This window comes from Aotus nancymaae, unplaced genomic scaffold (genome assembly GCF_030222135.1).
Source record: "Aotus nancymaae isolate 86718 unplaced genomic scaffold, 86718_ANA_hifiasm-v0.15.2.pri h1tg000064l_1, whole genome shotgun sequence".
Taxonomy (NCBI): Eukaryota; Metazoa; Chordata; class Mammalia; order Primates; family Aotidae; genus Aotus; species Aotus nancymaae.
Window position 1 is genome coordinate 1795819 of NW_026988479.1, and position 16049 is coordinate 1811867.

At 37.4% G+C, this 16049-nt stretch overlaps 1 protein-coding gene across 4 annotated transcripts in view; it reads left to right on the forward strand.

Annotated features, from left to right (window-relative positions):
- The first annotated feature begins 253 nt into the window (after positions 1-253).
- The window catches only part of GRAMD2B (GRAM domain containing 2B), a 117351-nt gene continuing 101555 nt past the window's right edge, over positions 254-16049 (forward strand). For all 4 annotated transcript variants that reach the window (XM_064366275.1, XM_021677500.2, XM_021677501.2 and 1 more), the window contains exon 1: positions 254-499. In XM_064366275.1, coding sequence (XP_064222345.1) covers positions 448-499 — 52 coding nt within the window. In that variant the 5' untranslated portion in view covers positions 254-447. The remainder of the gene's footprint in view (positions 500-16049) is intronic.

Sequence of the window (16049 nt, forward strand, 5' to 3'; positions counted from 1 at the left end):
TTAGATGCTGCCAGCCTCTCCACCTCATTGCTTTGTTTTGTTTAGGTGTTTACTTTTCCATGCTTTTCTGACTAAATTCAGATTTAGTGGTGTTCATCTGACTGAACTCAAAGTTGAATTTCCCAAACATGTTTATTTCTTCTTTAGAGCAAATATAGGTAGGATGAAAAGCACCCTGTGTCACACTGATGGGTTACTCATTAACTGACTTTAAAAAAAAATAGCCTCAGCTAGATTAGGAGTCATGTGAAGAAAGAGCTTCCTGCAATGCAAGGACTGTGCAAAACTGAAACGCAGAGATTTTTGTATTATTTGGGAGACTCAGAAATGAGCTTTTAAGGTTATTCCTTGACTTGGGGATTGATAAGCACACAATGGTGAAGAAAAGGCTGCCTTCCAGTGACACGGTGTTCCGGTTTGAGACTCCGGACAGCCCATCGAAGGCCAATGTGGAGGCCTCACGCAGCTCCACAGACAGCCCCAGCTCGGTGTTCCTCAGGTGGGTACAGCCTGGGCCTGGCCATCCCCATCTGTCCCCCTGGTGACCTCAGCTACCCAACTGGTGATCCTTGGAGAGCTCCTTTCTCATTCCCAGAGGGAGGGATCCGCCATGGGAGGAGGTGTAACTTAGGCATCCCGACCAGTGGATCTGAAGGGGGTATGTAATAAGGGATGTGATCTTCTGAGCAAATAGAACTATTACTACTATTAAGGGAAAATAATTTTTAGTGCCTTCTTTAGTACTTTCTTAATGCTGGATAACTGGCCGCTATGCAATTCCTCAATTCTTGACTTACTCTCAGGTTCATAGGACGTGAAAACAAATCATTGAACCCCAAATCTACTTTGGTATCAAAATTACATGAACTATTATTAAATAATTATTATTAAAATATTAAGACAATTGCCTTCTTTTTGCCTTTCCAAGTTAAATTTAAAATAGCACCAACTGTGCTCTGGTTCAAGTATTTACTGCATAGTGATTTATAGCAGTTTCGGCCAATTCAGAACATATTCATTTTAGCTGTAAACACCAATATCCAAATCAACACATTCATATCCATATCAACACCACTCTAATAATTAATTTTTTAATGAACATTTATTTTTCAATGCTTTATTCATTTTGTCTCATTATAATTATCTAGAAAATTTTAGAATGTAGAAATTAAGAATAAGTGGAAATCACATATTCAAAAGAAAGTTTTTTCATCCAATTTTCATGTAAGCTTTAATGTAGTATTCATGTAAACTTCTCAGAATAACCCCCACACTCAAACTTTAATTTTTTACAGCACCATATCCAAAAATTCAAGTTAAACATAATCATTATTTTTTTAATTGTTTTAAATCATTTATACAAGAAGTACTTTAAATTATAGCTTTTAAAAATTTAATAGAGAAAAAAGAAATTCCATTGTATTTAATGGCATTCACATATCAGAATGTCAGGTTATGAAAATAAATATTTTTAAAAGAAGTTTTAGAAATGAAAAAAGTGAATGTGTGCAAATTGTTTCTTAATATATCTATTTTCAAGTTACTTAATTTTTCTATATATTATTAAAATGAGTCTATCTTACTTGCATTAGTAGCTGAGCAAGAGTATAATTCTGTGACTTAAAATGTAAAACTTAGGCAAACAAAGACAAAGAGAAAAAATAAAATGTAAAACTCACGCATTATTTTTCTATTTTGCTGAGCTTCTAGTGACTCTCGAATTGCTTTGTCTGTGGAATTCATTTCTTAAGTAGACTGTCAGGCAAATTCTTCTTTGGAGCTCAAGCTCTAACCAGGAAAAATTAAATTAAAATATATCAACAAACAAATGAGTATTAAATACAAAATATATAAAGTATAATTGAAATAAAATAAATATGACTTTCATAATTATAGACAAATAGAATAAAAGTAAAATAAAACCTGCATCAACCTGAATTCAAGCCTCTTGCAAAAAAAGCCCCAGCCTATGTCACCTGCATATTTGAGTATTCAGTATCAAATTTCTATGTTAGCATCTATAAGTGGTTTTTAAAAATGTGTGTTGGAACCATCCTAAAAACACTTGAGGTATCTCTAAATAGTTCAGGCATTGAATGACTTTTAGTCTAGTTGAAAGATCTATTTAATGTATTGTGTAGAAAATCATTGAAAATAATTTGTGGAAGCATTCAGGCACACATTGGTTAAATCTTTGAGTCAAAAATAAGACCAAGTAAACACTTCCCTTTACCTTCTAAATAAATATTGAGAATTTATGTGGCTGTTTTAGTATCACATTATCCTTTCCATGAACTAGAGATAATAAAATGTACTTGCAAATCCACACACCACTTCAAATAGGCACAGATACAATTTACACAGTGTTTTTATTCAGTCACTCAATTCAACAAAATGTATTGAGTAACTATTACATGCCAGGCTATGTAGAAGACACAGAGGTTACAATCATGAGTGAGATAGACTTAGTCCCTGCTCCCATAAAGATTATCAGTTTAATGTTGAAGACAGGCAAAAAACAATGAATGAATGTGTATGTACATACATAAATACATAATTGAAAAATTAATATGTGTTATAGGAAACAAGTCAAAGCTGAGACAGAGAATAAGATAGAGAAAACTCATTTAGATGGGGTGGTAAGTAAAGGACTCTCCAAGGAAGTGGTATTTAGACTGACTTAGAACCAATCATCATAAGACTGAGAAGAAATATGGTTGTCCTGCAGCAGGGAAGATAGGGAAGAAGTCTTGGAGGAACCTGGGGAGAGTGGTGGCACCCATGAAGTCAGAGAGATCAACAGATGATGATGGGGGTTAGCATTCTATTCTAATTGTGACAGGAAGCCACTGAGGATTTAGAATAGGAGAGTGTCATAATGTGACATTCGTTTTAAAAAAGCACTCTGGCCCACTTGTGGGTTATTTCTCGTTGTCTGAGCATTCAAGCAACGCTACATCTTGCCTGTTTCTGCTGGTACACGGTGGAACAGCGTCTCTAAGGCACACACCTAAGAGAGGAATTGCTCATCATAGATTATGAACATGATTAAGTTCCCATGATAATGTCATTCTGTGTTCCAAGGCTCTGTGTCATTTATGCTACCACAGCAGTTATTCTGCTGCCTCAACAACACTGGAATTGTCTGACTTTTTAATTTTTTCAGTCTGGAAGGTGTGAAATGGTAACTCCATGTGCTTTTAATATATGTTTAACTAAGAGGAGGAGCGTCTTCTCAAAATGTTTAGTGGTCATTTTCATTTTCTCTTCTATAAAATGCCTGCTTATGAATTTATAACCCTTTTGGGTGAAAGAGGTCACTATCTTTTTCTTCTTTTGAGATAGTTTTTTAAAATACTTCAGACACTAATCTTTTGTTAGGTACGTGTGTTGCAAATATTTTATTCCAACATGTGACTTATCTGTTTACACTCTCTATTATGTCTGAGTTCTTATTTTGTCAATTTATTATTTTCTTTTTGATTTGTTTATGACTTATTTAAGAAGTCCTTCCATACCCTGAAGTCATAAGAATGTTCTTATATATTTTCTACTAAAAGTATGTTTTCCTTTCAAACTAGAGTTCTTTCTGTGTTTGGAACATATTTCCCTTTCTGGTGTATATTAGGGCATCATTCTAAATCATTTGTATAGATAATAAATTGTCCCACATTATTTATTGAATAGACTGTCCTTTCATCACTAATCTGTAATCCCAGCTCTGTCGTACATTGCTGTCTTAATTACTATCACTTTATAATTTAAAATATCTGCTGGCCGGGCATGGTGGCTCACTCCTGTAATCCAAGCACTTTGGAGGCCAAGCTGGGTGGATCACCTGAGGTTGGGAGTTCAACACCAGCCTGACCAACATGGTGAAGCCCCGTCTTAAAAAAAAAAAAAAAAAAGAAAAGAAAAAATCTGCTAAGGCGAGACTCCTTACCGAGTTCAGAAGTGTTTTGCTACATTGACCCTTTGTTCTTCTACTTAAATTTCAGAATTAGCTTATCAAGTAAAACTTTTTTTAACTGAAATTACATTGAGCCTATTGCTCAATTCAAGAAAATTCAACATAAGTCCTTCTGTGTTCTGGGATGGGGACCACTCTAGGCTGCACTCAAGGGTAACCTTGGTGTCCAAGGCACCCCACAGTCACACTCATTATGTAGTGGCTCCAATGCATCTGTGTCTTCTCCTCTATTCTTCTAGCTGCCACCAGTAAGTAGGAGAGAAAACGTTTACCCTTCTTTCCTTCTGCCCTCTTCTCTCAAGAGCTTTGTCTTTTCTTAGCCAACCACACTTCTGCTGTTAGAAAAAGGACAGTAGCACTCTAAGGCACCAGATGAACAGGAACACAGCAGACACGGTGTCATGACCCATTTACACTAATCAAGCCCATGGGTTCAGCGCCTGTTCACAAGAGTGGTATATAGAGGCTGGAGTGGGACCAAGTCTGGGAAATGTGGTTTCTTCTCCAAGAGCAGGGATGAGATGGAAGCATTCAAAGGAAGCAGCACTGTTTTAAGGGGCTATATAATGCCATTAGTTTTCTGAGAGTGGACCAGGTATTTCAGCAAATGGGTACGTTCAGGGCAGCAGGATCTGTCAACTCTGCAGGGCTTCACAGAGGAGAACGAGGGGCAGGCTAAGACAGAAGGCACAGAAAGAACAAATTGCACCAGGATGTAGTGAGACATGGCTATGGAAGTTAAAATGAGGAGGCTAAGTCAGAGGACTAGGCTTTCTTAGGAGAGTTAGAATTTTCCCAGCATAATTTCTCCAGCAGCTGTCATTGCCAGGAGTGAGAGGACCTCTAGTCTCTTTCCAAAACTTCACCAGATACTTCCCCACCACATACCTATACAAAACATTCAATATTTTCTCAATACACATGCTCTAACTAGTTGCCAGGCTATTGAATATGCTGGAAGTTCCTTTTGACAGCCTCAAACATTGCTAAGCCCTTTCAAGATGCACCTTTGTGTATCTTGAAGTATCTGGTGAAGGTCTAGTTTCAGCTCTGGAAACTTCCCTGTGCGCTGCCCCTCCCTGTCCCTCAGAACTAGCAGCCTTTTCTTAATTGTTGGCAGGTACAACATTCTATATGAACCACTTATCATTATGTATTGCCATCAGGATGTATTTATTACAAAGCCAATGCAGCGTCTACCCTCACTTGCAAAACAGCTTCTACAGTCCAAAGCCCTGGGAGGGCCACTAGTAAGGTCCTCAGATAGTCCTACATTCTTGAAAAATTTGCAGATAGTGTTTTAACTGCAATTATAATTTCCGTCTCTCTCCACTCCAATTTTCCCTCTGTCACACTTTTCCTCCAGTCAGGTATGTAGCCAAAGGCATTTTTGGCATTCTCAACTAAGGGGAAGTTGTTCAGAGATACATTTAGTTTGGTATTCATAGAATCTATTAATGGGATTTGCCTTCATTTCTATGTGCCCATAAGTTATCACTGGCTGTATGGTATAGGAATGGCTTCCAGGAATACTCTGCCACCCACCAAGCCCATATACACTGCTCTGGGGCATGGTGCAGACCCAGAGATTGGATCATGATATGAACAGGGCGCCATGCATCAGAAGTGTGTGGGTGGTGGAAAAGAACATGAATTTGAAATGTGCAGAGCCAGAAAGTAGATTCTGACAAATTTTTCCAATCGTCAGGTATAGAAATCATCAGATATATCACTATATAAAGTGGTAGATTCTATTTTTTTATTGTCTAGTCAAGACAGTTCTCTCCTATTAGGACGATATACTCGATAGTGCAGCTGATATAATTACACCAGCCTTATTCTTTTTCTTTTTTGATGATAATTGTGCATAGTAGACTTTATCAGAATTCTTGTGTTTATAAGGCACAACCCCAAAGTAATACTAAAAACAGCCATTGCATTTGTGTATGTGTCACATAGTAGATTATCATGACATTATCAAAACTGAGTTTGAATTTGAAAGAATTTTTTTTTTTTTTTTTTTTTTTTTTTGAGAAGGAGTCTCATTCTGTCACCCAGGCTGGAGTGCAGTGGTGCCATCTCAGCTCACTGCAACCACTACTTCCCGGGCTCAACTGATTCTCCTGCCTCAGCCTCCCAAGTAGCTGGGATTACAGGCACCCACCACCATGCCCAGCTGATTTTTGTATTTAGTAGAGATGGGGTTTTGCCATGTTATCCAGGATGGTTTCAAACTCCTGACCTTAAGTGATCTGACTGCCTCAGTCTCCCAAAGTACTGGGATTAAAGGCATAAGCCACCATGCCCAGCCAAGAATCTTTAACCTATCAATAAAAAGGTAAGTTTTTTTCAAGAGAAAAAAACTAAACCACCTTCTTTTCTCTTTACTGAAAATATTATGAAGCTGTTGCCACATGAAGAGATCAATGAGTATAAGCTAAAAATTATAAGAAAATATCATAGAGTATATCGGACAGTTAATTCGTAAGAGCACTGTATTACCCACTCCTGGGTAGTGGGGTGTGTGTGTGTGTGTGTGTGTGTGTGTGTGTGTGTGTTTGTGGGGGTTTTTTTGTTTTGTTTTGTTTTGTTTTTGCAGCTATTGATTCTCAGCTTGGTCACTTTTGGTGTATAGCAAAGCTACTGATTTGTGCACATTAATTTTGTATCTGGAAACTTTGCTGAATTCACTGATCTGTGTTAGGAGCCTTTTGGATGAGTCTTTAGGGTTTTCTACGTATACAATCATATCACAGGCAAAGAGTGACAGTTTGACTTCCTCTTTACCAATTTGGATGCTCTTTCTTTCTTTCTATTTTCTGATTGCTCTGGCTAGGACTTTCAGTACTATGTTAAATAGAAGTGGTGAGAGTGGGCATCCTTGTCTTGTTCCAGTTCTCAGGGGGAATGCTTTCAGCTTTTCCCTGTTCAGTATAATGTTGGCTGTGGGTTTGTCATAGATGGCTTTTATTACCTTAAACTATGTCCCTTGCGTGCCAGTTTGGCTGAGGGTTTTAATCATAAAGGGATATTGTATTTTGTCAAATGCTTTTTCTGCATCTATTGAGATGATCATAGGATTTTTGTTTTTAATTATGTTTGTGTGGTGAATCACATTTATTGACTTGTGAATGTTAAATCACCCCTGCATCCCTTGTATGAAACCCATTTGATCATGGTGAATTACCTTTTTGATATACTGTTGGATTCAGTCAGCTAGTATTTCGTTGAGGATTTTTGCATCTATGTTCATCAGGGAAATTCGTCTGTAATTTTCTTTTTTTTGTTATGTCCTTTCCTAGTTTTGGTATTAGGGTGACATTTTTCTGTTCGACTAGTCCTTGTATCATTATATAATGTCCCTTTTTGTCTATTTTAACTGCTGTTGCTTTAAAGTTTGTTTTGTCTGATACAAAAATAGCTACTCCTGCCCACTTTTGGTGTTCATTTGCACGGAATCTTTTTCCACCCCTTTACCTTGGGTTTATGTGAGTCCTTATGTGTTAGGTGAGTCTCTTAAAGACAGCAGAGACTTGATTGGTGACATCTTATCCATTCTGCCATTCTGTATCTTTTAACTGGAGCATTTAGGCCATTTACATTCAACATTAGTATTGGGATTTATTCTATTCATTGTGATATTTGTTGACTGAATACCTTGGGGTTTTTTCATTGTGTATTGTGTTATTGTTGTATAGGTCCTGTGAGATTTATGCTTTAAGGAAGTTCTATTTTGGTGTATTTTGAGGATTTGTTTCAAGATTTAGAGGTCCTTTAGCAGTTCTTGTAGTGTTGGCTTGGTACTGGTAAATTCTGCACTTGTTTGTCTGAAAAAGACTTTATCTTTCCTTCATTTATGAAGCTTAATTCCACTGGGTACAAAATTCTTGGCTCATAATAATAATTGTCTTAAGGAGGCTAAAGATAAGACTCCCCTCTAGCTTTAGGGTTTATGCTGAGAAATCTGCTGTTAATCTGAAAGGTTTTCCTTTATCGGTTACCTGACGCGTTTGACTCATAGCTCTTAAGATTCTTTCCTTCATCTTGACTTTAGATAACCTGATGACTATGTGCCTAGTCAATGATCTTTTTGTAATGAATTTCCCACATGTTCTTTGAGCTTCCTGTATTTGGATGTCTAGACCTCTAGCAAGGCCAGGGAAGTTTTCCTCAGTCATTCCCTCAAATATGTTTTCCAAACTTTTAGATTTCTCTTCTGTCTCAGGAACCCAATTATTATTAGGTTTGGTTGTTTAACATAATCCCAAACTTCTTGGAGGCTTTGTTCATTTTTTAAATTCTTTGTCTTTGTTGGATTGGGTTAATTAAAAAACCTGTCTTCAAGCTCTGAAATTCTTTCTTCTACGTGTCTGATTCTATTGTTGAAACTTTGCAGTATATTTTGCATTTCTTAAATGTGTCCTTCATTTCCAGAAGTTGTGATTGTTTTTTATTTATGCTATCTGTTTCTCTGGAGATTTTTCAGGCCGTATCCTGTAACATTTTAAAACCTTCTTTAAGTTAGTATTTACCTTTCTCTGGAGGCTCCTTGATTAACTTAATAATCGACCTTCTGAATTCTTTTTCTGGCAATTCAGAGATTTCTTCCTGATTTGAATCCATTGCTCGTGAACTAACGTGATCTTTTCGGGGTGTTAAAAAAAACTCATTTTGTCATATTACCAGAATTGCTTCTCTGGTTCCTTCTCATTTGGGAAAACAATGTCAGAGGGAAGATATGGGGCTCAAGGGCTGCTGTTCAGATTCTTTTGTCCCATGGGGTGATTTCTTGATGTGGTGCTCTCCTCATTCCCCTAGGGCTGGGGCTTCCTGAAAGCCAAACTGCAGTGATTATTATTTCTCTTCTGGCTGTAGCCACTCAGCAGAGCTATCAGACTCTGGGCTGATACTGAGGAGTGTCTGCAAAGTGTCCTGTGTTGTAATCCGTCTTCAGGTGTCTCAGGCATGGATACCAGTACCTGCTCCAGTGGAGGTAGCAGGGTAGTGAAGTAAACTCTGTGACTTACTTTTTAAATGAAGTTTTAAATTTCATGGAAATTTATATTGGATTAATTCGGCATAAAGTCCTTACTTTCATTAAAAAGCTTTTGATTTTTGAACAGATAAAAAAATCTATCAGGTTCGTTCATATGCTTTCACCTCCAAATATGTTTATTATTTATTTAGGCTTCATGTTGAATTCAGCTTAAAGTCCTTACTTTCATTAAAAGCTTTTGATTTTTGAACAGATAAAAAAAATCTATCAGGTCCATTTATATGCTTTCACCTCTAGAGATGTTTATTATTTATTTAGGCTTCACGTTTCATAAAAACCAATCCAGGCAAATGTAATTGAATTGAAGTTTCTAGGAGTGGCCTCCTTGTGTAATTATGTAGAAGACCTAGCATGGAGCTACATGGGGCAAATTGGGAAACCCTGCCAAGAAGCACATAAGTGATGAGTGAGTGCTTATATATGTAGACCAGCAGTAACAATAATCATCTCTTCTGTTTGCACAGTGGACTCTCAGCTTACTCATGGGAACTTTTTATAGGCATTACTTTATAAACCTTGCTGGCCTTTCACTGTGGTAGATGGATTACAGTTATTCTCTGAATTGCTTAGATGAAGTAAGCAGGTAACACACACACACAGAAAAAGAGCTTTCTGTTGTTGCTGTATGGTAAAACTATGCCAACAAAATTAGTCCAGGTAGTAAGTGTACAGCCAGATACATGACCAAAATGGCATTATCCAAGTTCATAGACTAATTTATTCACTTGGCTTGGCTTCCAATTATTTGGGCTATTTTCAAAAATCAAACCCACTTTCAAGGGTCATTTAATTCAGTTTATCTCACCCAGGGTGATTTTTAGAGCCCCAAAGTGTACAAAGATTTCAGAAATAGACACGATACTGTTTGAAAGAGAAGGTTAGGGAGAACTACGTGAGATTCCCAATTCTACACTGACTCATATTATTCTGTGGGCTTAAATGTTCTAATGCTAGTTGTGACTGTTACAGGACAATGAGGGAGATCCACAGAGAAATAATGGTACATTTACTCATCACCTAGAGCCCCTAGAGGCTAGCAATACATTCTTTCCTCTCTAGCCCTGGCAATGAGCACACAGAAAAAATTCTACTTTACTCAAGCAGAATCTTGAGTCTATTCTTCAATAGATCTTGAAATCTATTCTTCAAGAAGAACAGATTCTTCTTGAGTAAATGAGGCTCAGATCCTGCTTCCAGGGGCTGAAATCTCTGTTGGAGACTGACACAGATCCAGGATACTATAGAAGGCAGACAATGTACATGCACTTCGAAAATTAAATTTTGAGCCTAACTCTTCAAACTATCATTTTCCACAACATGTTTCTTACTCATCCTCATATTGCAATACTTAGATCTAGAAATAAACTGCGTATTTCTAATGCTTAGTGCAACAAAATAAACTTTGCCTAATGTAAAAAACTAACAGCCGCCAGTATGATCCCGGAAAAAAGGAGTTTCTGTTTATTCCTTCAAATAGCCCCATGAGGGCAGGGTAATATTCCATGAACAAGTATCACTTCAAGCACGTGCCTATGTGGAGGGAAAAGAAATCTGGAAGCAGGAATTGGGAAGTAGAACAGGTGCCTTCAGTGATCTCACAGAGTTGTCCTTTGACCTCTTAAGGAGAATGATCTGTGACCCTGATCAGCTTCCCCAGTAATATCTGTTGCCCTTCCCTGTGCCTAAGAAGTCCACACTCCATGCACATACTCTGGTTCAGGAACTTTGCCCCTTCTTCTTTGCCTACAATACTCTGGCAGGGTAAATTCTGAGCTGTTCTTCAAAACTGGGCCAGGTGTCACTGCCTTTAGAAAGCCTACCCCGGCACCTATCTCCCTTTCTCTGTGCTCACATTGTGCCTTTTATTTACCTTCAGTATAGTATTCATTGCACATTGTTATACTTGTTATATTTGTCTTTCTTCCTCACAGTGCTGCCTTTTGTTTCTAACCGATCACTGAGCACAGTTCTTGGCACAAAGTAGACAACAATAAATGTTAGGGGGATAAATAAATTTCAGGTTATGGATGAATGAAGACCTCCCCTGAGTTGACAAGCAAGGCTGACCCTTGTTGGGAGTGCTACTGACTTCACCCCAGGAGGGCTGGAGCTCAGCAGAACATTCAGGGCAGACAAGTCACAAATACGCTCAATGTAGGGAGAACAGCTAGTGGCAAATCAAGTGATACCACAGACCTTCTGATTCATAGTCCAGAACTTTTCTACTGCTCCACAGAGATTTATTAATAGATCTGAATTGAGATTTGACTCTCAGCAATCCCAAATATTTTATCCTTGCAACTGGGAAAAGAGAGGGGAAAATTTCACAATCACAACAAAAAAGGATACCATAAGCAATATAGGCTGAAATTTTTACCTCCATAAATGTAAATGTAAATTAATCTTAGCTTAATTTCATGTTGAAGTCATTTAAGTTTAAAAATTAATTACTATAAAGTTAAATTAAGTTACATATGAAAGAGATAAGCCTTTACTTAAAAAAAAAATCTATTTTTAATTCAATAGTCCCTCACACATGCCACACACTTTGATATCTTCATGCCTCTGCTCTTATTTTCTCTGTGCCAGAAATAACATTTTCCTCAAATGATACTCAGTCAAAAAATATTTGTCATGTAATAAGGCACTAGAGATCCATTGGTGAATAAAATCGGTGTGGTGGGTTCTTATGTTGCTTGTCGTCAGAGGAAGACAGGCATTAAAGAGTATTCAGAGTGTCTTGTATACTGGGAGGACAGAGTAGAAGGCAGAGGGAGCAATGGAGAGGCAACCAGTCCATGAAGTCATAACCCGGTCCATGAAGTTATAAACCAGCAGTCCCTGAGGAAGTGAAACAGAAGATGAGACTGGAAGAGAGGAAGAGGGAGAGGTAGAATCCCATGTTGAGGAAATAGCATTTGCTATTCTCTGTGGAAGAGAAAACGCATTTCAAGTTGCTAAAAAAACTCTGGGTCTCTGGAGCAGAGAGAGGGAGAGATAGGGTTGGAGGAAACAAAGTGTAAAGCCCAGACACACTTTCTTCAAAAAGTAAACATGAAACTCCAAGCTTACTTATCCCAAATTATAAACAAAATAAAGCTCTCCAGGATTAATATCATCCTACTTATTTTCCTGTCAGAGATTGTATTCAGTTGACGTAGATGCTGAGTTAGTAGTCACTCTTGAAATATATCATCTTTTGGAAAAAAAAAAAAAAAAGGCTGAGAACACCAATAAGGGCGATCACTGAGAACCATCCTGGATGCTGGCCACCACAAAAACTCTGAATGTTTCTCATCTGAGAGGCAGTATTTGGTGAAAGCGTATTAGCCTTAGCGTTACTTGAATCTGTGTTTGAATCACAACTCTGCCACTTACTGTGCCACCTTAGCCCCATTAACTAATCTTCCTAAATTCCAGTTTTCTCATTTGTCAGATGAGGCTAACAGCATCTAGCTTGTTCGACTATTATGAGGATTAGGTATGGATTATTATGGTGACTGGCAAGTTGGAGGTACTGAAGAATTTTTATCATTATAGCTACAATATAGGTGAGTTGTTACTACAGAAACACAGTTGTAAGTTATCCACACAACCCTATGTCAAATTTTAAGTTTTGTTTTTCCTATTTGTTTTATTATCACCATACATTCTTTTATAACCTAGTGAGAGCCAAACAGGGAGGAAAAGCTACATGAAGCTTTAAAAAAGCATTTACTTTTATATATTTGAATACAAGTGAAAGCCATAAGAACTTTAAGAGCCAAACCTGAAAAATCAAACAACTGTCAAGCTATTTCAGTCTCCCATATGACCGAAGTTCATATTTTGTTGACCTTAAGTAAACATGAAAATAAATAATAATAAAGAAAATAGGAAGGGAAAGAAAAACCATAAATACTTAGCTATGTGGGTTTCTCAAAATTTTAACTCTTCTGAAAAAAAAATGGATTATTTCTTTTTTAAAAAAACTACAAGTTCTGTCTCAAGTCAAAATAAAACTTTTTTTCCAACATTGCTACTGGTTTACCAGGCTAAACTAATGTTTTGTACTCGGAAATTTGAGAACTATGCTTTGACTTGGTTTTTTGTTTTTGTTTGGAGACAGAGTCTCCCTCTGTCGTCAGGCGCCAGGCTGGAGTGCAGTGGTGTGATCTCGGCTCACTGCAATCTCTGCCTCCCAGATTCAAGCAATTCTCCTGCCTCAGCCTCCCGAGTAGCTGGGACCACAGGCACGCACCACCACGCCCAGCTAATATTTGTATTTTTTAGTAGAAAAGGGGTTTCACCATGTTGGCCAAGATGGTCTCGATTTCCTGACCTTGTGATCCACCCGCCTTGGCCCCCCAAAGGGCTGGGATTACAGGCGTGAGCCATGGCTCCCAGCCTTGGCTTGGTTTTAAATGTCTCTGGGCTTAGTTTCTTTCCTGGAAATATAAGAATAAAGACACTAAGAGATGAGAGTACTCCATCTGTATGCTCAAAATATTATTTCTCTCTTATTGCTGCTAAAACAAGAAAATATATATATTTATAATTTTATATATATGTGTATATAATTTCTCCAAATTCATATGCTGAGAGTATAAGAAGAAAGGGTCCACACCTGACCCTGGCAGGCTTCTATTTCCTGTAGCAAATCACTAAGTCTCTCTTTTTCCTCACCTCACAAATGGAGAGCAAATTGTAAACAGAATTTTGCCACACAATGAAGAAACAGAAAAAAGAGAGAAAAAAAATCAACTGGGATTATATATACACATAAATTTATAAGCTCCTTCTGGGGAAAAAAATGAAGAATTGTCTTCAGGTACTATGTCATTCTTTTGATGTGTTTTAAAAAATTATATAGTTACTATCTGAAGTGGTACATTTACCATGAAACTAATGGAGCTGAAACTTCCGTTTGTCACTTGAATGAACTTCTAATTCAATATTCACTGTTTGCACATAATTTTGTGTCTTTTTTACTTAAAAAAAAAAAACACCCTGATACTATATCAGCTTTAGGTCCTACAAAACTGAATCCCAGTTGCTCCTGTTAATTTGAAGATGCAATTTTCAGGCCAGGAGCAGTGGCTCACGCCTATAATCTCAGCATTTTAGGAGGCCAAGGTAGGTGAATCACTTGAGCCCAGGAGTTCGAGACCAGCCTGACCAACATGACAAAACCCCAGCTCTACAAAAAACACAAAAATTAGCCAGGTGTGGTAGCTGGTGCCTGTGGTCCCAGCTGCTTAGACAGTTGAGGCAGGAGTATCTCTTGAGCCCAAAAGATTGAGGCTGCAGTGAGCTATATTCATGCCATTGCACTCCAGCCTGGGTGAACAAGTGAGATCTTGTCTCAAAAATAAACAAACTAATTAATTAACTAAAGATACTATTTTCAACAAGACAAGTTTTCTAAATATTATAATGAAGACTTTTTACCAGTAAGTGAGATATTATTTACTAACACGTAGTTTAACAAACCAATACAAGAAGCTATCATTATGCTATGAAAACTTTATTCCATTTTGGAATCAATCATTTTGGAATGATTCCTGGAAAATATGAACATGAAATCTATTCCCTACACAGACATAATTATTTGGGAATACTCATCTTAATATAACATAAGATGATCACATTATATAAGCCATGTAATTCAGCACACTAGATTATACAACGTATTTGTAATGTAGAATTTTATTTTAGAGTACGTTATGGATAAATGTAGTATTATCTTTATTTTCCTTCTTAAGAGAGAAAAAAAACCTATTGAATCTTTCATTTAGCTACATTATTATATCCCACATTTCAGGGGGTTTTGAAGTACTAAAGCTTCCAAAAATCCAAAAGTTACTATACAGGATGGAGTAGGAGTAAGAATTGAAAAATTATCCATTAGGTACAATATTTAGTATTAGGATGATGGGCACACCAGAAGCCCAGACGCCCCCACTGGACAACATACCCATGTAAGAAACCTGACTGGTACCTCCTAAATTGATAAAAATTTAAAAAAATAAAATAAAATAAAATAAAAAAAACAAAGTTACTTTACTAACAGTAATTCTTTTTTGCATGGAGAAGTGGCGTAGGATAGTAGTTAAGAGCCCCAACTTCTTAGCCAGACTGCCTGCATTCTAATGTGTTCTATGTTCCTTAGCATGTTGCACTTTAGTAGGGGTGAAAGGTTACCCCTCACAGGGTAATTATTGCAAGGATTAAATTACTCACCTCATCTGTGAAGTGCTTAGAAAACTACCTAGCATATACAAGCACGATATAAGTGTTACCTGAAATCCCTTCAGCTGGTTTCTAACTTGGGAAGGCATCTCACATATTGCTTTATTAACCTGGGTAATGATTTAGATCTTCTGTCCCACTGTCATTCTTCCATGAGCAAGGACATTTTCCTTCTAGATCACCTCCTAAATTCCCACATTTTTACTGGAAGAAATTATATTACTCATCCTTGTTTTCTAAGGTATTGTTTTTATAGTCTTCTCTTCTAAGTAAGAGTCCCTAAATTTTTTTAAATTGCAAATTAATGTAGGAATAACTAAAATAGAAAATCATGCGCTTAAAATAAATGTTTCACAGCATAAGATTATTATGTGTTTTTCAAAAGATGTTTTAATATTTGTTAAATTGTGCCAGGCTCAGTGGCTCACACCTGTAATCCCAGCACTTTGGGAGGCCGAGGCAGGTGGATCGCCTGAGGTTAGGAGTTCAAGACCAGCCTGGCCAACATAGCGAAACACCGTTTCTAGTAAAAATACAAAAATTAGCTGGACATGGTGGTGCATACCTGTAGTCTCAGCTACTCGGGAAGCTGAGGCAAGAAAATTGCTTAAACCCTACAGGCAGAGGTTGCAGTGAGATGAGATTGTGCCATTGCACTCCAGCCTAGGCAACAGAGTAAGACTCCGTCACACACACACACACACACACACACACACACACACACACAAAATTGTTAAATTATCCACAGTGGAAAATATAGCTATGCTAATTGCTAACCAAGGGTTTTACTTT